The sequence below is a fragment of the Miniopterus schreibersii genome (assembly GCF_964146895.1).
Source record: "Miniopterus schreibersii genome assembly, chromosome: 19".
Lineage (NCBI taxonomy): Eukaryota > Metazoa > Chordata > Mammalia > Chiroptera > Miniopteridae > Miniopterus > Miniopterus schreibersii.
The window spans coordinates 12178543-12200624 of NC_138119.1; the positions used below are offsets into that span (position 1 = coordinate 12178543).

General features: G+C 38.0%; 1 protein-coding gene across 2 annotated transcripts; it reads left to right on the plus strand.

The window, feature by feature from the left end:
* Positions 1-6111: 6111 nt before the first annotated feature.
* ANP32E (acidic nuclear phosphoprotein 32 family member E) lies at positions 6112-21190 on the plus strand. Of its 2 annotated transcripts, none has more exons than XM_081122133.1 (7): positions 6112-6505; positions 9307-9456; positions 10481-10603; positions 12267-12432; positions 13514-13686; positions 18132-18195; positions 18870-21190. In XM_081122133.1, exons 1-7 carry the CDS (start codon positions 6452-6454, stop codon positions 18938-18940), a joined length of 801 nt encoding a protein of 266 aa, XP_080978259.1. In that variant the 5' UTR covers positions 6112-6451; the 3' UTR covers positions 18941-21190. The 2 variants fall into 2 exon arrangements, with proteins under 2 accessions (XP_080978259.1, XP_080978258.1); XM_081122132.1 differs by lacking the exon at positions 6112-6505 and adding an exon at positions 6817-7111.
* Positions 21191-22082: the final 892 nt, after the last annotated feature.

The following is a 22082-nucleotide window of genomic DNA, read 5'->3' on the forward strand; positions in this document are numbered from 1 at the left end:
GCATCAGAATCATCTGAAAAGCTTATTAAAATACAGATTTCTGGGCCTCCCTCTTTCACAGTTTCTGATTCCATAAGTCTGGAGTATGTCCATGGATTTGCATTTCTAAGAGGTCAAAAGGTGACGCTGAAGTTACTGGTCTGAGGGACCACACAAGAATGAATGCCCTACACCAACTGGAGAAGCAGAAGTAGAAAGGGATCTGCCATTCTTTGTAGGGGTTCCAACTATCTGGAATTGTTCTTTGCAGTCACTTTTGTAGGGGTTAGCAACAACACCTTCGTTAGTTACAAACATATATGGAGTACTAGTCACCATGACAGACCCTAGAAATAAAAAATTAATAAGACATAATCCCTGCCATCAAGAACTTCATAGTCTCTTAGGGGATGCAGGTAACCTTACCCAATTACTGGAATACAATTGTGAGAAGATCTAAATAGCGATAGAGCAAAGTGTTTATGGGAACCAAGGCGGGTGGACAATTAGCAGTGAGATTTTCTTTACCTAATGTCAACAGTCTTTTCACAAGATGGGAGCATAACCAAGTTCTACAGTTATATGTAAGAACAAAAGTTGCCACTTCAAGGAAGGTAGACTCAAGCTTCACTGTCTCTGAGGGTGACACCAAATGATAGGTTATATTAAGCAGGATTCTCCTTAATGTAGTTAATAAACTGCTCCTTTGCAAGGAGGAAGGACACAGGATATCATGACGCCCTAGAATGGTAATTATTTGTTCCATCTGCTCTGGTGGCCACCTCATCCTGCCTGTCTTCTCCCTTGTTTTCTTCTCTACCATCCATCTAACTCAGATGATGGTTGTGTACCAATCCAAGCAAAACACATTAATACTCCTACCACTTCCCTTTGATGGTTTGAAGATTCTAGTTAAAGAGAATTTTTTCTTTGAAGAAATTTTTATGTCTGAATTGCTATAGGAATAGAAATTAGAAGATACTACTCCAAAATCTTGTGATGATGGGTAGCTTATAAGTGGTGTAAATCATCCCCCGAATAAGAAGTCTGTTCTCAGATCAGAATGTGACAAATGATTTGGAGTTCTTGGAAATCTTACAGCCAAAGAGCGTGCTGTGCTTTCATTGACATTTTGCTCTTAAAATGTCTATACATTTTTCAAAAGGATATGAGTCTTGAAGGGTAAAGTGACTTGGCTGAGGTCACATAGAAATATTAACAGGATGAAGAATCAGGCTCTGACTGACCCCTCACTCAAAACGTGTGTTAAAATACTTAAAAAACAAACAAACAAACAAAAACCTTTAAAGAAAATAGAGGACAATTCTGGCTCAGTTAATTCCCTGCAGTAGCTGATGAGGCATTGGTCGGTCTGAGGAGGAAACCCAAATACAAAAACTAATAAACTTTTTAAAAAAGCCTCAAGTCATTTCTAAGGCAACAGCTGCAAAAGTGAAATGCAATTATTGAGTTCGTAGACCCTGTATTCTCCCCATTGTTCTACCATCCAACTTGTTTTATTTTACATATCACATATATTTTATTTAAGTAGCACTATCACAGGTTGGTTATAAATCCATGCATTTTGGGAAGAACTGGCCCTTTTGCTCCTTCTTTAAAGCAATAAAAAAGGAAACATTTACTTGGAGTTGGCTCCAGAATGGCAGAGGACATCAGATATTGGCAATGGCTTAACTTTTCCTCTTTTTTTTAAATTAAATATATTTTTATTGATTTCAGAGAGAGGAAGGGAGAGGGAGAGAGAGATAGAAACATCAATGATGAGAGAGTCGTCACTGATCAGCTGCCTCCTGCACGTCCCCAACTGGGAATTTAGCCCACAACTGGGGTATGTGCCCTGACCAGGAATCGAACCGAGATCTCCTGGATCCTAGGTCGATGTTCATCTGCTGAGCAATGCCCAGCCAGGCAACTTTTCCTCTTAATTATTATTTAAAATTATAGAACTAATAGCTGATTAGTTTAGGGAAATAGAAGATTAAAAAAAAATAACATCATTCAACTTTCTCACAATTTGAGATAATCACTGTTAACATTCTGCTATCTTACAAACTTTTTTTCTATGAAGCTACATCTAAATGCATATATTTTGTGGATATAAACATTGTATTTTTTACAAAAATAGGGCCATACTATATACATAATTGGCCTATAACCTTCTTTCTAACACTATTTTATGAACAATCTTCTATGTCAAAAATATAAATCCTTGTCATCAATTTAAACTGCATAGTATTATATAGTAGTAACCTGATATATTTAACCAGTCCTTTGCCTTTGGACTCTTAGAGGTTCCCCCCTCCAGTTTTTACCTACGATAAACAATACTTCAATCAGAATATTCTTGTTCATATATGTTACACACTGGTCCAATTGTTTCTTTTATATATATATATATATATATAAGTTTTTATTGATTTCAGAGAAAGGAAGGGAGAGGGAGAGAGAGAGAAATATAAATGATGAGAGTCATGGATCGGCTGCCTCCTGCACGCCCCCTACTGGGGATCGAGCCTGCAACCCCGGCTGCCTCCTGCACGCCCCCTACTGGGGATCGAGCCTGCAACCCCGGCATGTGCCCTGACCGGGAATCTAACCTCCATCTCCTGAATCATAAGTCAGTGCTCAACCACTGAGCCACGCTAGTTGGGCTCCAATTGTTTCTTAGAAGTAGAATTGCAAAAGGGTATATACTTAAAAAACACCTTTTTATTGCGAGGAGGGTGAAGAGTGGATCTGGATGGGCAACAGAAGGTATTCAGTAGCAGAAGACAAGTTTAGTTTTTGAATATTAAAGACATGATGAGTTAAATAATATCTTATTGGTGGGTTAAAGGGCGTGTTCTGAATCACTCTCTTATTCATTCCACTCCTTTCTCCTTCTCTTTCATCCACTGCCTGATTGCTTAACCTTACTCTTTATTCTACCATTGAAACCCTGCCGCATTACTTCAGCTTTAAACACCTTCTAGTTCACAAGTTTGGCTTTTTTCCTGATCTCATTTTATTCTTTCATCCGTACGCCCATCTACTAACTAGCATGGTAATGTTCTTCATCTGACCTCCTCTCGGGCACCTTTCTTTCGTTGCATCGGCCTTCTGGGGAGTCTTTCCTCCCCCAGCATCTTATCTATTCTGGCTTCTTGGTGAAGACTGGAAAGAGGTGTTTCAAGGTACTGAGGTAATGCAGGTAAAAGATGGTATGAGGGTGAGGCAATGGCTATGGGGGAAGGCTCACTTTGGTGGATTCCTGTCTATGCTTATTATGGTGTGCTTTCTTTTTTTAATTAAAATTTTACTTTTCAACTACAGTTTACATTCAATATTATTTTGTATTAGTTTCAGGTGTACAGCATAGTGGTTAGACAGTCATACTTTACAAAGTGTTCCCCCTGATGTTTCCAGTACCCACCTGACACCATGTGTAGTTACTGCAATATTGCTGATTATGTTTCCCATGCTGTACTTGACATCTGCGACTATTTTGTAATTATCAATTTGTACTTCTTAATCCCTTCACTTTTTTTACCCAGTCTCCCAAACCCCCTCCCTTCAGTCAACCATCACTCTGTTCTCTATCTATGAGTCTATTTCTATTTTGTTTGCTCATTTATTTTGTTCTTTAGATGCCACATATAAGTGACATCATATACTGTTTGTCTTTCTCTACTATGGCGTACTTTTTGAAGCTACTACCCAGTGGTAAAATGAACTCATGGCCTTTCCGTATATTCATTGTTTCCAGCATATCCTCCCATTCTGTCTAATGTGTTTCAACACAAAAGTCCTAGCATTTAACCCCAATGATAATTTCTCCCTTGAAACTCTTTGTCTTCCATCCATTTTTTTTCCTTTTTTCTGAATTTACCTCCTTTTCTCCCTGCTCCTCAGTTTCTTTGACTATTTTAGTAGACAATCCCTCGCTTCCCATTTTCCTCTCAATCATGTGTTGCTCTCCTTTGCCTGATCATCTTATTCTATATTTTTTCTGCGAAAGTTTTTTTTCTTATGGCCTCAACTATCACTCATGTGGATGACTCCTAAATCTGAACTCTCTTTGGGATTCCAATCCAGAGCTCCAGACTCAGAAGTGATTGGTGGGGTCAGAACACAGGTACTAAAATGTGCTTTCAGGTTTCTTTTTAGCCCTTTTTCCTTCCCTTGTCTTTTTAAAGTCTTCCTTGAACTGTTCCTCTGTCCATTTTGGTTCAGTTTTCATCTCTCCCCAGCTTCCTTTCAGCCTGATTAAAATAAGCAAACAAACAAACTTAACTAACTCCAAGTTGCCCCCTAGAGATGTCATTTTATACGAAAAGCTCTCCCTCTCTGTCCCTCTTCACAAAATTTCCTTTTCAGAGAATTTAAAGGAAACACTTAGAAAGGAAAAGAAGATCATTATTTTATTTTTCTTTAAAGTAGTTAACATGCCAAATACCAAATATTTCCATTTTAAATGTAAGCCAATTTGAAAAGCTGTATGTCTTTGTATGGGGGCAGGAGGTGGTGGGGTGGTGGTGGTGGAGTGATGAGGAGACTGTTGAGAAACCTCAGGTCTTCAACCTGAGACCTTAAAAGAGCAAACACTGAGCTCTGAGAGGAGTTGGACTAATTCACCCCTTTCTTCCCCAAATCATACTCAGTTTCCTTGGGTATTTATCCTGAGAATGGTGTAAGGGAATGAAAAGGACAGCATTCAATCAAGAACTAAGAAAAACTAGACTTTCAAGACAAAATTTCAAAATCATTCTTATCTTGCTCTTTTTTATCCCACATTGACCGACCTTTATTTTTATTTTATCAAAATCCTTAATAAAATTTTTTTTTAACCCTCATCTGAGTACAGGCTTAGAGAGTAGAAGGGAGACACACACACACACACACACCCCCGAGGTGAGAGAGAAACATCCACCCATCCACTGCCCTCCAGGGATGGAATTCCCAACCCAGGTATGTGCTCTGATGGAATCCTACCCACAACCTTTCAGGGCACAGGACCACATGCTATCAACTGAGCCACTCCAGCCAGGCAAAAATGTGCTTTTAAAAGTCAGTGAAGCCTGGCTGGAGCGGCTCAGTTGTTTGAGCATTGTCCTGTGCACCGAAAAGTTGGCGCTGAAAGCTTGCCGGTTTGATTCCTGGTCTGGGCCCATACCTGGGTTGTGGGTTCGATTCCTGGTTGGGGCATGTACAGAAGGCGATCGATGTGCTTTCTCTCTCTCTCTCTCTCTCTCTCTCTCTCTCTCTCTCTCTCTCTCTCTCTCTCTCTCCCCCCTTCCCCCTTCCTCTCTCCAAGCATGTTCTCGGATGATTACAAAAAAAAAAAAAAAAAAAAAAAAAAGCACATTTTTACCTGCCGTTTTCTGTGGAAACCAATCAAAGGGAAATTATAATGGAGAGGGATGGCAGTACCATTTCTATGCGAATTGAATTTCTGATTTTCATTAGGCTAGCAATGTCTTTCCTGAAAAGTGTTAGTGTTTATTACAGCAACAATTAGTAACAATTCCTCCACGGTAGTTTTATTTAACGGTGCCTAACTTACATACTTCAACTGCTTTCAAAATAGTGGTGGAAGTTAAAATTACATTTTCTTCCTGCCTCTGGTTCTGCACTAGAAGCCTGATCCCGACAGGGCAGTGCCACGAAGGCACGCTTTTTATGTGATGTGCATGCATGTTGCTGTGCACCTTGCCTACAAAGCAGGAGCTGTGCTTTAAGACCGCCAAGAGCCAGTGCGCGCCTCGTGTTGAATAGCCAGTCTCGCAACTTGGGTACGTAAGGAAGATGCTTTCTTTCTCCCTTTAACACTAAAAACATAAAGAAAAAAACCCCACACCAAACAAACCCAACAGGCATCAAAACCACCGGAGAGCCTAAGGAAAGCGCGCCAATCACACAAAGAAAAGTAGGGGGCTACTGGGATTCAAAATAATTTCCCCGGACGAACACCCTCCTGGACCTATCCGAGTTAACTGCGCGCTTGGTCGTAGCTAATAGACACAGCTTTTCTGGTTCAGGCCCACCCTCAAGACTGATAGACATTTGTGTAGTCCAATGGAAGAGTGCGATGTTGAAGAAGTAACCAATACATTCGGGAGGTGGGTGGAGTGTAGGCCAGGGGGTTGGCGGTGTCGTGTCATGGAGGCTCAGTCTCTCAGCAGCCATTGAAGGGGAAGGAACTGCGGGTGTGTGTATGTGTGTGTGTGCATGTGAGTGCGCGCGCCAGTGCGTGGACAAGGAGGTGTTGGCAGCCGAGTTAGAATCCCAACTCCTTGCACTCCATTTGCTATTCTCTTCTTTCTCCCCCACACCTATCTGGTGGTGGTGGGCGTTTATATTTGCGTTTCTTTTCATTCATTTCCAAATCTTTTACATTTTGAGGGTTGGGGGTAGTGGGAAAGGCACGAGAGGGTAGCGGAGGAGAGCAGTAGCAGAAGAGCAGGAGGAGGACATGGAGATGAAGAAGAGGATTAACCTGGAGTTAAGGAGCAGAGCCCCGGAGGAGGTGAGATGACTCAGCCCCCTCCCCTTCCCCATCAGCCCAGTATTCGGAGGATCGGGTTTCGGGGGGGCCTGGGTGGGTGTGTGGTGAGGGGTAATTAATTAACCCCCTCCTGGGGTTGGGGGGAAATAATTTAATTTGAAGTTTTAAATCATTAAAATCTTTTGCTTAAAATGGCGAAGGGTTTAAGTTTCTAGGGGTTTTTGTGTGGTGTGTATGGGGGCTTGGTCCCTTTTTCCTTTCAGGCGTCCTGGCCTCGGCGGGGCGGGAAGCAGGGTGTTGGGGCAGCTGGACTTCCCGAGTTCCTCCTCCTGGGGGCAGGCAGCATGGGCGCGACCCCCGGGCTCCACTCGCCCCTGCCGCAGCCATCGTCGCCCGAGAAGTTGGTCCAACTTTTCTTCAGCGCTGCCAACTCTTTTTGGGGGAAGGAGGGGAGGGGCGGCCCAGGCCTCGAGGCTTCTGGGCGTCGGAGGACGTCGCTCCGGGTACTGGATGGGGTCCCTCGCGCGGTCGGCGACCGCCAGCTGCCGGCGGCGCCCACTCCCCCGGGGAAGCGGCGCGCGCCGGTCGCGCCAGGCGGAATCTGGGTCAGCGGCTCCCCGGCCGCCGGTGAGTTTTGGGCACTCGTCGCTGTACTCGGTGGTGGGGAGGGGACTCGAGGAGTGATCCCCCTCACCCCCTCCCTGCGGCATTCGGCGTGTCTTGTCGTGGTGGCCGCAACTCCGAATTTGATCCACGGAGGCGGTTTCACAAAACTCAACAAATGGGTCGTAGGGGTTTTGTGCTTTAAAGATGGTTCGGCGAAACTAAATGATGCGCGCTCGCTGCTGTCGCCTTAAAGAGACGGGGTTGGGAGGGGCCACGCGAGGCGGGGTTGCGGTCAACTTTTGGGGGGTCGGGCGGGAGGCGTTTCCGCCTCCTTTCCGAGGGGGCCTCTTCGGCTTCACCCAGCCCTTCCCGCCCGGGGCGGAGGCGCCGGGGGAGCGCGGGCTGGGAGGCGACCCCATTTTTCCGTGGAGAGTCCCCGCCCCGTGTGGGGTTTCCCGTCGGTCGGAGCGGCAGGTCGCCAGAGCGGGGCCGGTGACCACACTTCTGATCGCAGAGGAAAGCGTCAGGAGTCTTGTTACCTCTGAGATAAATCCAGGAGTTGGGATATAAGGGATATGATTTTTTCAGCATGGGTGGAGGCCGTGCCTGTGCTTACCCAGCATAAAGGATGGAGAGGGTCTGTCTGGCGGCGGCGTGCGGAGTGGGAACCGAAGATCTTCCTGTACTTAAAAAAAAAAAGTTTGTTTCCCTGAAGTTGGCAGGTGGCAGGGAGGCAGGTGGCTGCTATTACCTCAGGGATAACTGGAAGTTTTCTAGAACCTACTCTTTGGGGGCTTCAGAAAAAACAAAGTCAAACTTAAAAAGCTGTCTCTGGGGCGTGGGGAGCTGTCTCTCAGAAGCACACATTTAGAATGCTTTTTTATGTCTCGGGATGGAAAAGTGGATCCCCCCCCCCCCCATTCTTTTACCCACCCTATCGAAGTAATTTCCTTTCCAGTTTTGGTGAGTGCCGGATGTTGTCTTTTTATGAAGCCTCTCCTTCCTCCCATGGTGTAATAACGGTCTTGTATTTGCATAGCTGTTTATAGGTTACAAAGCACTTTTCCTTTTTGCTATTCACTTTACTCCTTCAGACAAACTGGTCAGGTACTTTGTACTAGTGGAGTCTCAGGCCCGTGCAGTTATTGATTCAAGTGGAAGAGCTGGCTTTCTGACACCAAATCTAGTGGCCCCCTCTCCTCGGCGCAGCTAGACTAGGAGACAGAAGATTTAGAGTGGAGGCACAGCTTTTCTGCCCCATTCTGTCTGACACCAGGCAAGTCCTTCTCACTCTCTGGGCTCTGGCTTCCTCATCTCTAAACAGATCATGATGCCTTCTGTGCTCACTGAAGTAATTATGGTGAAGTCATTTTCAAGTAGAGAAGGTGGCATTCCTTGTTGCTAATATTTACCCCTCAAAATATTTCAAACATATTGGGAATGGAGAGTCAGGGTCTCCTGCCTCCCCCTTAAGGTTAAGTCCACTTAGGCCCATATCAGAAAGTTTTGTTCTACAACTTTGACCTAATAGAGGATCCAGCCACACTCACCCCCTCTCAAGAATGGGGAGAAGGTCACAAAAATGCTACCAAAATGGCAGGAAAAAATAAACATTTCGTGAAGGATGTATCATTCTGGGTGATATTGTTTGGCCTTGATAATAGAACAAATAATATCCGAAAGCTGGATTGTCTCAGAAGGAGCTTTCTAACATTTCTTTATGGAGGGTAACAAGGTATTTTTTTAGTTATGGTGGCATTTATCAACCAAAGATAAGGGGATTTAAACTGAAAAAGTGAATAAAATAATTTCTTTTCTTCTCTCTACTTTTTAGGGCAGCTTACTTGCCTCCCTTCCCAGTAGCCTAGGTATCCCCTCACTGCATAAATATATTCCCTAATGTTGAAAGTTCTCATCAGAGTCAGAAACAAGTTTCACATGGGACCTTTTTCAAAGTTTTTTTATTTTTTTATTTTTTTATTTTTATGCATCAGTGATTTGAAGCAGGTATTAAACTTCTTAGTCCAAGTTTAAATTTAAAAGGTTAACTTATAATGACAACTGGTGGACAGACTATATTTCAGTTTTTTTGAGAATGAAAGGATCCATGTAAGGGGATTGGTGGTTTTAATATTCCCGTTTCCAGACTGTCTGGACCCCAGGGCTTTTGCTAAACATACTACAAACTAAAGAATCATTTTTGTTCTTTCTTACAGGTGACAGAGTTAATCCTTGATAATTGTCCTTGTGTCAATGGGGAAATTGAGGGCCTGAATGATACTTTTAAAAAACTAGAGTTTCTGAGTATGATTAATGTGGAACTAAGTTCACTGGCCCGGCTTCCCAACTTAAATAAACTTCGAAAGGTAAGTTGGCATTAGGTGTGAAAGCGTCATGATTTGAATGCCAAGGGCTATTATTTCTGGTTTTGGGCCAAATGGAGTGACCATTCTGCCTTTTAATTAGAAGCTTCTAAGTTTCTAGAGGTAAGCAAAAGGGCTATGTAGGATTTTGGAATCAGCTCTAATATTGCTTTTAGAAGTTTAAATTTAATAATGAAATCACTTTATAGCATACATTTCAACTTAACATCTATCAAATGTTTTTCTCTGAAACATAAAATCCAACTGTTAAACAATTAGAACCAAACCTATGTTAGGAGCTATTATACAGTCAGTCCCCAGCTTACAGTGATTTGACTTACAGCTTTTTGACTTTATGCTGGTGTGAAAGCAGTATGCATTCAGTAGAAACTTTACTACAAATTTTGAATTTTGATCTGTTGCTGGGCTAGCAATATGTGGTACAATACTCTCTTGTGATACTGGGCAGTGGCAATGAGCCACAGCTCCCAGTCAGACACGAGATCATGAGGGTAAACAACTGATATTCTACAGTGTATTTATTAATTATGTTAGGTGATTTTGCCTAACTGTAAACTAATGTAAGTATTCTGAGCATGTGATAGGCTAGGCTAAGCTATGATGTTTGATAGGTTAGGCATACTAAATGCGTTTTTTACATGAAATATTTTCAACTTATGGTCGTGGGTTTAATGGTGGTGGGTTTATCTGGATGTAACCCCATCATAAGTCAAGCATCCATCCATACAGGGGTTTTAATATACTATTTGGTGGTTGTAGGTGGAATTTGGAAATTAATTACTTTTGACAGTCTTGAAGCAAGAGAGAATGATAAATGTTCTTCTTCTTCAAATTGATATATTTTAAAAATCTTTGATCTGTTGCTAAAGTAATTGTGGTGATAGAAATGTATTAGCCTCAGAAGTTACTGAGGTGGTGCAATCTATCCTAGTACAGTGTAAAAAACATCTTTGATTTGTCCTAAGTCTTCACCATTCTTTGTTTTCTCCCCATGTTGAATATATAGTTGGAACTTAGTAACAATAGAATTTCTGGAGGGTTGGAAGTCCTGGCAGAGAAATGTCCTAATCTTACCCATCTCAATCTGAGTGGAAACAAAATCAAAGATCTCAGTGCACTAGAAGCTCTGGTAAGTGGAAAGGTTTGTCTGTGGGCTTGCTTTTTTCGGTTGAATTTGTTGAGATTTGCATATATATATATACACACACACATATTTTAGCAGAAACAGAAAAAAATTGCTCATTTATTTAGACAAATATTTTTGTTTTTATTCATCAGTGAAATACAAGGATATAAATAAGAAGCTTAGGAGGCATACAATGGTTGCCATGCTGGAAGGAAAAAAGTAAAAGGAGATAGGAAGGTACAATAAAGTTTTAATTTAATCAGTCACTCTCAAATGAGACACCAATATTAGAAGACTATTGGAAACACAAACATTTTAGATGGTTTCTAATGACTAAAAAAAAAATACATTTTATATTCATAGTACTTTGAATAACAATTTTCATTGATAGTATCTGTCAGAATAAAAATGGAAATTCATATATACTAGAAATTTTTATCTCTGCTTATTGTGAAAAATATTGATAAATATTTGTCTAAATATTTGTCTATAGTTAATATCAAAGGCGAGGTTATCCTATTGATTTTTATTTTACTCTTTGGAAACTTTTGAATTTCTTATGTGTCGTGATCTAGATCAGTGATTTTCAACCTTTTTCATTTCATGGCACATAAACTAATTACTAAAATTCTGTCACACACACCAAAGAACATTATTTTTTGCCGATGTGACCAAAAAAAGGTATAATTTTGATTGATTTACAAAAGAAAAGTAATAGTAATTACCTACCCTTTTTGGTCCAAAGTGACTTTTAAAAAAATCAGGTGCATATACTTGTATGTAAGAATTTCTGGTACCAAGAATTAACCAATCAAATGCAACCTTATTATTCGATGCGACCAATAAGATGCAAGTTTGTTATATGACTTACATATTTATGGTTCAAGACTGGGCATTCACACCAGATGGCTATTGTTGTGTTGGCTGTTGTCATTTTTTTATTTGACAATCTAAGGGAAAAGAGGTCAGTGCCCCTGACTAAATAATCAGGTATTGCATGTTTTAAAAATTCTTGTGGCACACTGTTGAATATCACTGATGTAGATGGTTAAGGCTTTCTTTTCCTTTTGAGTAAAACACTCAGATAATTTTTTAAATCGGTGAGAAATTTATAATCAACTTTAGGAGTTGAATATCTGGTCTGAAAATTTCTATTATTTTCTTAAATTCTATTCCTTTTCCTTTCTTCTTGATTATTTTTTGAGTTATTTCATTACTTGCTCATTTGCTTCCTAGTACAAGGAAAGGAAAAGAAGATAAAGTGAAACTCACTTTTGCTCTTATTTTTAAAAAGTTTGTGAAGAGGTTGAAATTGTTGAAAGTAAGTTTGACTGTGGATTTAAACTAAACATGTTATTGTCGTTGCCTATTTATGCATAGGTTCAGGCAACAAGTACACAGTGTCTACTATAAGTAAGGCACTAAGCCAGGTGCTGGAGACACAGCAGTTGAACACAACAAAGTTCCTACTCCTGTGGAGTTAGCATGCCAGCACCTCATTAAGAGAATTGGCTGTGCTTGATATAATAACCCTTTATTATAAAATTCTAAAGATCCAAAAATCATTCTCTTGATTTCAAGTATATATTTTCTAGTTCATGAGTTAAAAAGAAGTAACATGATATTTTAAACCTTGAATGTAAGTTTTAACTTTTTACTTTTCCAGCAAAATCTTAAAAATTTGAAAAGTCTTGACTTGTTTAACTGTGAAATCACAACCCTAGAAGATTATAGAGAGAGTATTTTTGAACTGCTGCAGCAAATCACCTACTTAGATGGATTTGATCAGGAGGATAACGAAGCACCAGACTGGGGAGCGGAGGATGATGAGGGTAATCATTTGTAATGCTCATAAATGTGCCACACTTATAGCCTCCACTCTAGCCATGCAAATTAGATTGGGCATGGAGTTAGATGTAGAAAAAAAGAAGTTGTTAGTAAGACACAGAACACCTGAAAAACCCACAGCCCTAGGCCTGTATTTCTTCTTTTAGATTTCTGATAGCTTTGGGGAACTTTAATGATTATTATATCAGGCTTCATGAAATTTTATATCTGTATAAACTACCCAGTAAAAGTGGCAACTTTTATTTATTTATTGTTCATTTTTTTGCAACTTTTAAAATAGTACTTAAAAAACAACAACCCTTCATCACAGTATTCTCTATAATGGCCACAAAGTAGAAACAACGCATGTTCATCAGTTGATAAATGGAAAAACAAAATGTGATATATCTATGTAATGGAATAATATTCAGCCATAAAAATGAGTGAAGTACTGATACCTGAGTGAACCTTGAAAACATTCTACTAAGTTAAAGAAGTCAGACACAAAAGGCTACATATTGTATGACTCTATGTTGAAATGTCCAGAGTAGGCAAATTCACAGAGACACAAAGTAGATTAGTGGTTGACAGGGCTGGGGGAGAGGTGAATGGTGAATGACTGCTAATGGATTTGGGGTTACTTTGGGGATGATGGAAATGCTCTAGAATTGGATTGTGAATATATATATTTTTGGCAAAATGGGTGACTAACAGATAAGATGACAAAATAGCTGTTATTAGTAAAGGGACACTTTGTTACTATTACTGGAAAAGAATTTGGTGGATAAACGTAATGATGAACAAGCAGGTTTTGAAGTGTCCACAAAGTAAAACAAACTAGCACATATAATGTTTTGATGAAAATCTATATGTTGGAAAATTTTCAGTATTTAGAAACTATTTTTCAAATACATAGTAAATTTGGGTGTTATAAAGGGGACATTTAAAAAAATAAAATCACCCTGAGATACTTCCCACCCATTGGCTTAAGAGTTTGAAGTGACTGGGGCAAGGGTTAAAAGGATCAGCATATTATCAAGAAGCATTCGCCCAGCCGTTTGCCCATGTCTGAAAATATCTTTAAAGATGGAGATGAAGATGATGAAGAGGAAGATGAGGCCGGTCCGCCTGAAGGGTATGAGGATGAGGAGGAGGACGAGGAGGACGAGGAGGAGGATGATGAAGATGAAGCCGGCTCAGAGCTGGGAGAGGGAGAAGAGGAAGTGGGCCTCTCCTACCTAATGAGAGAGGAGATTCAGGTGAACAGACCCTTCTTACCTGCACTGAAAATTAATTATTTAGGCGTAGGGCTGAGTACTATGAAAAGTAAGTGCGTGGAAATCTGAGTTATTTTTAACTTGTGGGGGTTGTCTGTCTGCCTGTCATGTTTCCCCCACTGTCCCGGGTCATACTATATTCAGATAATCATAAACATCTGTTGATTTTACCTCCCAGATAGCTTCCAAACCATTCTGCCCTCAGCCGCATGGTATGGTGGAAACATTTACAACGGTTTCTGAGCCTCAGTTTCTGCATTTATAAAACCTAGATTGTACCAACTTCCTAGGATTGTTTTAAGGATTTAACGAAATAATGCATGTAAAGTATCTAGCTGCTGGCACATTGTATGCACTCAAGAAAACTTTTCTTTCCCCTAATTATTTCTTGCCTGTGCTTTTTTTTTTTTTTTTTTTTAATCCTCACCCAAGGACATGTTTAGGGAGAGGAAGGGAGAGAGAGGAAACATTTATCCGCCACCCTACGTACCCTCCCTAACCGGGGATCAAAACTGAAACCCAGGCACCCCCCCCACCGGGAATCAAACCAGCAACTCTTTGGTGCACCAGCTCTTGCTGTGCTTTGTTGTAGCTTTCTCTGAATACAGCATTACCACTAAGTTGTGTCCTTCGAAGTGCTTGCCTGCATAGTTTGAATGCAAATGTGATCCTATCACTAACCTGCTTGAAACCCTTTAATGTTTCCCTGTTGCCACCAAGACACACAAGGCCCTTCATTATCTAGCCCCTGCTTCCTTCTCTGGCTTTATGTCACTTCAATATGAAATGAAATTGTCACACGAAGCTATTTCTTGCCTTTCTGTCTGTATATAATGTGAGTATTCTATTAATATAAACAATGCATAAAATTCATTGTTTATCTGAAATGACTTTGTACCCGTGCGCTCTAATCAAATTTCTTTTTTCTGAGGTAAACATAAATATAGTAAAGCATGTAGAGGTCCCTGATTTTATGTACAAGTCCATCAATTTTTTAAAATCCTCACCCGAGTATATGTTTTTTAATTTATTTTATTTATTTAAGTACTTTTTTTAAAAAAAAATATGTCTTTATTGATTTTAGAGAGAGGAAGGGAGAGGGAGAGAGAGAGAGAAACATCAGTGATGAGAGTCATTGATTTGGCTGCCTCCTGGTACTGTGGATCGAGCCCATAGCCCTGGCATGTGCCCTGACTAGGAATCAAACTGTGATCTCCTGTACATCGATGCTCACCCGCTGAGCCATGCTTTCTTAAAACTGATTTTGAGAGAGAGAGACATGGATGTGAGAGAGAAACATCGATTGTTTTCCCTCTCGTATGACCCCACTAGGGATCAAACCCGCAACCTAGGTATGTGCCCTGACTGGGAGTGGAACCCGAGACCTTTTGCTATATGGAATAATGCTCCAACCAACCGAGCCACACTGGCCAGGGCAAGTCCCTGGAATTTTACGTGTATTTATATTTGTGTAACCACCACACAAATCATGCCTTGTGAATTATCTTTAAAAACTCAACTCTGGAGCTGCCTCATTATTGAATTTTTTAATAATTTTTTATAGACAATCACTCCTTTCTCTTTTACCTTTGAACCTTGATTAAGCTTCTATTATTACCTGTAGACACTTTTGTAAAAACTTATTTGGCTACTTTCTGCTAGATGGTGAGATCTTTAAGGGGAAGTAGGGCCATTCATCTTTGTATCTCAGCGTCTCCTGTATTTACTGGGACATAGTAGGCTCACAGGAAATGTCAGTTGACTTGAACAAATGATCTTTTAACTCCTGGGAGCTTACATAAGCTATTTTCTCCTAATGTTAATTAATTGAGTTTCATTTTCATAATTTATAATTTAAAACAAGTTTTTATTATTAAAAATAATATCTTATTTAGACTAGAAATTGTTAGTATTCTCATTTGTTTTCCTCATGACTTACATTGGTTAGATAGATGATATCACTGATTAATGATAATTTTTTTCTGATACCATTTTAAATATAAAACTAGTGTGGGGAAAAATAGGACTCAAACTTGTTTGGGCCCTTAGTGAATTAGGAGCTATACAATCGTGAAGAATAGAAACATTTAAGTATTTTAAGTATTCATAGAGAAGGGCAACCTGTTTGATTTACATCAGCATACAACTTGAATATTTTTTACCTAAGTTTTAATTTATTTAGTAAAATAATAAGTCATGTTATTTTGTCTTTGGCTTTTTTGTTTGTTCGTTTTTGTTAATCTTCACCTAAGGATATTTTTCTGTTGATTTTCAGAGAGACTGGAAGGGAGTGGGGAGGGGGAGAGAGGGAGAGAGGAGAGAGAGAAGCATCCGTGTGAGAGACATCCATTGGCTGCCTCCCGCACGGGCCCCATAGTACAAGTGAGGAAACATTGTATTTCCCACTAATTAGGAAGTGACCAGAGTCTTGACAGAGCAAGTGTCTGGTGGTCTAATAGATGATTTAAAAAAAATAAAGGCCCAATTGTCCCATGTACCGAAAGGTCACCAATTCAATTCCTGGTCAGGACATATGCCCAGGTTGGGGTGCCTACGAGAGGCAACCGATCTATATTTCTCTCTCACATCCATGTATCTCTCTCTCCCTTTCCCTTCTTCTCTCTCTAAAAGTCAATAAAAACATTTAAAAAAAAGTTTATAAAACATTTTTTAAAAAAGGATTAAAAACATGAATAAACCAATCTGATCATATTTTCTTTAAAACAAACTCCAGAGAAGTAATTAGCTTTTTAGAAACTTGGGCTTTTCTAAATTATCAAGGAATAAATGTGATTAGTATCTCAAATGTTTTAAAAAAATTATAAATACTTAAGTATCTTCATTTATCATTTCTTGCAGATTTAAGATGTTTAAAATGTTTCTCTCTTTCTCCTTCCCTCCTTTACTTTCTCCTTCCCTCCTTTACTTTCTCCTTCCCTCATCTCTCTTCATCTTTCCCCTCTTTTCTATACCCCCTTTCTCTTCCTTTCTTTTATTTTTGCCTTTAGCTCAAGGCTTTTGGGTTTCCTGATTTTTACTGTGGTTCCTTTTTGTACTATTTTCTACCCCATATTCCTTCTGTTCCTTCTGTAGCTTGGTGGTATTTTGGTATGGAATGCTTTACAATGTTTCTATTAGCTAAATGCTGGAGAATTAGGTTCTGTTTAGTATTTCTAGACACGAATGGGGCCATGGATACTGTGAAAAGTGTGGGTTATCCAAATTTTCCCTAACTACCCAGCAGTTCTTGACATTTTCTAATTAAAGTATTTTTAAGGAGCAATAAACTTTTGTGGAGTTGGAGGGGAGACCCTAGATTGGTTCCATTTTTTTAGACATATTGTAGAACTCAGCCATTTAGAACATAGCCAAAAACAAGGCAGTAAGTATAAAAGGCCTCTGAGTAATCAAAATAAAAGACATTTTCTTTGTAGGACGGTATTCAAGCTGTTATTCTAAACCGATTTTCTCTTTTATATTAAATCCTCTGATAAACTTGTTCATCTATTTTCTGAACCCATAGCAGATTAAAATTGAAATTGTAACTGACTGCAAAAGACAAGGCATAAAAACTAGGAAAAGATACAACTCAAAGTAGAAGCCAGGGTCATTTTAAAAATGGGAAAACCATCCTACATATATTAATAGGCTCTGAGGGAATCGGCATATACTGATTAGTATAAAGGTTTGCTAGGTTTAGCAGAAAATGGTAGAAGAGTGTACAGGGTACTTTAGAGATTTGTATCCCAACTGGCTAAAGTAAAAAAGCTGGTGTTGATGTTTCAAGGCTATGTTTAAATCTTAGCTCTCCAGAACAACTCATTCTATAAGAATTGTAGATCAAGTTTATTGTGATTTTAATTGACATTTGCTATTTTGATACTTAGATTTTTAGATGTAGAAGGAACTTACAGATCATTATAGACAAATACTTTCTTTTATGAGATCCAGAGATTAAGTGACTTGTTTAACAATTTAATTGTGTTGGGGCCAGGATTCAGGTAATTCCTACCATAGTGTATAAAATCGAAGACACTCTTAAAAGACAGAAGACTCTCTCTATTATAGTAGCCATATGGCCACTTAATTATATTTCAATAAAATTATAAATTCATCTCATTTGCATTGGTCATATTTCAGATGCTCAGTAGCCATGTGTGGCTAGTGGTTAGTTACTGGATTGGACATCACAGATATTCACATTTCCATTGTTGCAGTGTTTTGAATGTCACTGGTCTAAAAACAACTTATTTTCATAAAAAAACTAGATTTAGATGGGTTTTTAAAAAGATCATATATAAGTTATACAGAGGTTACAAGAACATGGAATAACCAGTTTTTCTGCTGTTGTTGGCATGTATTATCATCAAACTTGAAAATCTGCGTCATGGCTCATTTATTCTCACACTGAATATTTGGATTTCAAGGATGAGGAAGATGATGATGACTATGTTGAAGAAGGGGAAGAAGAAGAGGAAGAAGAAGAAGAGGGTGAGTTATATGAGCCACAAAAATATCTAAAGTTAATGTTACAGCTAGTCATGGACTTTTAAGAATGAGTCTATAATTCAAAATTATTACTGATCTCTTTGATTTTGGCAATATATCATAGAATTGCCTTGAAAGGTATAAAACCTTTTTAAAGGAATTTTCTCATGGTATTCATTAATTTCAATAGAAAAACAGCTTATGACATTTACTTTCAAAGTAGAAATGAAGAGATAATAGATCTTTAAGCTCAGCTTATTATTTTTTCAGGGTCTTACATTTTGGAGAGGGTGAAGCCTTCTCTGGGAAAGGAAGAACAGTTGAACTCGATAATGCTCTTTTTAGATTTTCTCTCTGGTACTCTTTACCTAGGCCTTCCAAAAGAAATTTAAAAAGTCACTAATAATTCCATTAATATCAAGCCCTTAGTTTCTTGATCTGTACTTCATGAGTTGGCCACAAGGGTGCATAGCAAGTTGCCATTATTTATGGATTTCTAAGTCTATTACATCCGTTCAGTACACTGAAGTTGAAAAGAAATTCACAGAGGAAACTTAACCTATAATTTTCTTATGCCATTAAGTTTTTACTAAGATAGATTCAAAATTTTGTAACTTAACAAATATTTATTTGTTAAAGTTAAGTATTTCATACTTTTCCTTTCATTCTTCTTTCAGAAGAAGAAGGTCTTCGAGGGGAAAAGCGGAAACGAGATGCTGAAGATGATGGAGAGGAAGAAGATGACTAGATCATTCTAAGAACCAGATCCCCTAAACTCCTGGGTGTGCAATAGAGTGGTCACATCTTGCTTCTTCATGTATAATAGCTATCCCTGCAGAAGATAACATGTAACTTTTTGTAGGAAAAGTGTGGTTTTACTATTTTTGCCTTATCATTCCAAATAAGATTGACTAGTCTGTTAATGATCATGTTGTATGTAGAGAAAAGTTTTCATTGACCTCCATTGTGAAATTCTCTAGTGGTTTGTTTAGAATCTTACTTTTTCTAATACAAGTTTACTGTATTAGTCATTTTTAGTCCATAATTAAAACATGATGGCTTTTGCACAGGCATAGTATGGTGCACTTCATTCATAAGGTTTTAAAGTTATTTATGAATTAACTGAAATCACAGTCAGCTGGAATATGGAATAAAAATAGTCTCTTGAATGATAAGTTGGTTATTTTTTTTTAGAGGTGACCCAGAGATCTTTAGTTTGAAGGCAATGACTTTTTTTTGGCTAAGGGTTTTTGGGTACTTATTTGTCACATGAGTTACTTGGAAAGTAGGAGCTGAATAGTAAAGGTTCTATTCAACAATATAGTTCATGGCTTTTGGGGAGGTTTCTGAAACATTTTAAGCCAGGTGACTAATAAGATTTTATTTTTGAAGGAAAAATGCTTATAGTAAGTTCAGAGACATGCAGGGAAGCCCCTTGTTCTCAAGCTGAATGAAGATCATGACATGCTAACGGTTGTTTATTTTGTTGTTTTTAACTGTGCATTTTTCATTTTCAGTTCCTTTATGATCATCTTTCTTGTTTCACTCTCCTTCCTCTTCTCAAAAAAAAAGTTGGGAAACTTATGAATACCCAGGAAAACCTTTATTCTTATACCTCAAATACCTTTTCAGACCTGTCTCAGTTTTAAAAAAAGCTAAGTGAAACAAACTGAGTATTTTCTGAGATACGAATATCATCAATGCAGTTTTATGCAACAGACTGCTTACTGGAATCTTTCTTGGTTGACAAGATATACAGACTGTAGAAGGATGAAGAAAGAAAAGAAGCAGATGGGCTTTTGGAAGCAGCAACAGTGTTCCTCAAAAGTCAGAATAATTGCCTGTTGATAATTAATGAGACATTCAAGTCAAAATTTTAAGTTAGCTTCCCGAATGACTTAGCTACCACTCTGCAAGCATTTCTAACTTTTCTGAATAGAACCTTTAATTATTCTTTCTCTAGTTTTAAAGCATTACCAGATATAGCATTTGATTGGAATATATTTGGCAATGGGAAAAATATTTGAAACTAAATCCGTATTAAAATTAAGATTTGTTTTCAAGTAGATGTCCATTAAAAATATTTGGGAAAAGTGTGAGTGTGTGTTTTCTTATATTAGTACTAATTATGAGTAGACAAGTTCATCTCCCTTTTTGTTGTGGAGGCTCCATGTTCAAGGCAATTGCTTTTTAAATCTTGACTCTCTAAATTTTCCCCCCTTTGTTTTGAATATTTGTAAATTTTTATAAGTTAGTGTCAGCAAATTAAGTTACACTTCCATACATTTAAATTACTGAGTATAGTTCTGCTTCTTTTTTAGTTTAAAAATGTATGACTTGTGGTTTTAAAGTAAAAATTAGAAAGTTATTTGTGGATAAACTAAAAAAGTTGCACAACTGACTGAAATAAAACTCTTGGGATAAGTTTAGTGAGGGGATTCGAATATCCAAATAGCTAACACTTTAGTCCTTTTAAATAATTGAAATGCCCTGTTTTAGTCCATAAGAATTCTCATCACATTGTTTGCCAGATTATAAAATACTTATTTTTAAAATTAAATCTATATATTGACTTTCTTATCAATCATCTTATTGTGCAATCAAAATTAGAGTTCTCTGGTCGGAAAAGGACACTTAAGAGCCTCCAAATAACTTTTTAAGACTTATTTACCTTTGTGGGTAATATTTTCATGCAAATAAGTCAGGGTGGGTTTTATATTTTGTAGAAGTTTTGGGTCCTATTTTAATGCTTTGTATGGCAGTATGTATATAGTGTGTTAAATTCCTCAAAACTCTCCTTAAAAATCTTTGAAGTTAATACTTTTGTGCAACTGTGTTTTGAATAAAGCCATGACAGTGTTAAAACAAACAAAAAATGCAGTACTCCTGATTATTCTTTTATTGTTTCTGACTGTTCCTTGTTTTTTCTGAGACTGCTGTAACTTAAAATTTTTGAAACCGAATTGCTTCAAATAAATTGAAGATTTGTTAATGATTAGTTTCAGTGTATGATATTCACTTTTGAACACACCTTTGGGAGCGTTGAACATCTTTTTAAAAAATGGAGAAACAGCTTGAAAGTTCACTCATTTAAACATTTGGATGTAATATGAAGCATTACAATTTAATAGTTAATTCATGATCTGCCTTAACTTTTTTTCCAAGAAGTAGAAAAAATTCTAGATTTTCTTAATTTTTCTTTTGGAGTTGCAAATTGAGCCAGTACTTTTTGTATTTTGATTTAAAGTAATACCTTTATTACCTACAGTTGAAGTAACTATTATCTATAGTTAACTAAAGTTACAACTATTGTATATCAATAGTTTTCTAAAATGCATCCAAATTCTCCATTTATACTGTGTATTTATCTTCAGAACCCTTAGATAATCTCAATACAGACATATATAATTCTTGCATGTTTACCTTTAGTAAATCAAACCTGAACCAAATAATTTTTTTTCTGCTCTCTTGGTTTTCTTGTGGTTTTTAAAATGTTTCATTTGTAGACAACTCTGGAATGTATTTTAGCAAATCAAGGCACAAGTATAATGTTAAGTAATGTTTTAGTGATTGCATTACAGTTTAATATTGAGAAGGTATTTTAATTATGCAACTCTGCTTCATGAAGAGATGGAAAATATTGAAGTATATTTCAACTACAGGAATTGTTCATTGAAGTTAGTAGGGTATATTTGTCATTTTACATCTTTAAAAAATTCAAAGCCTTTTCCCTCTTGGTTAAAGGAAATGGTAGAACTACTAAAAGTTTTTGGTGGAGGTGTTAGATAATAAAGCAATTCTGAAAGAGACTGCAATTCAAAACACTTCTAAGTAGGTATTGTTTATTCCTTGTTCTACATTATAAAGAGAGGCTTTTGAACATAGGACAT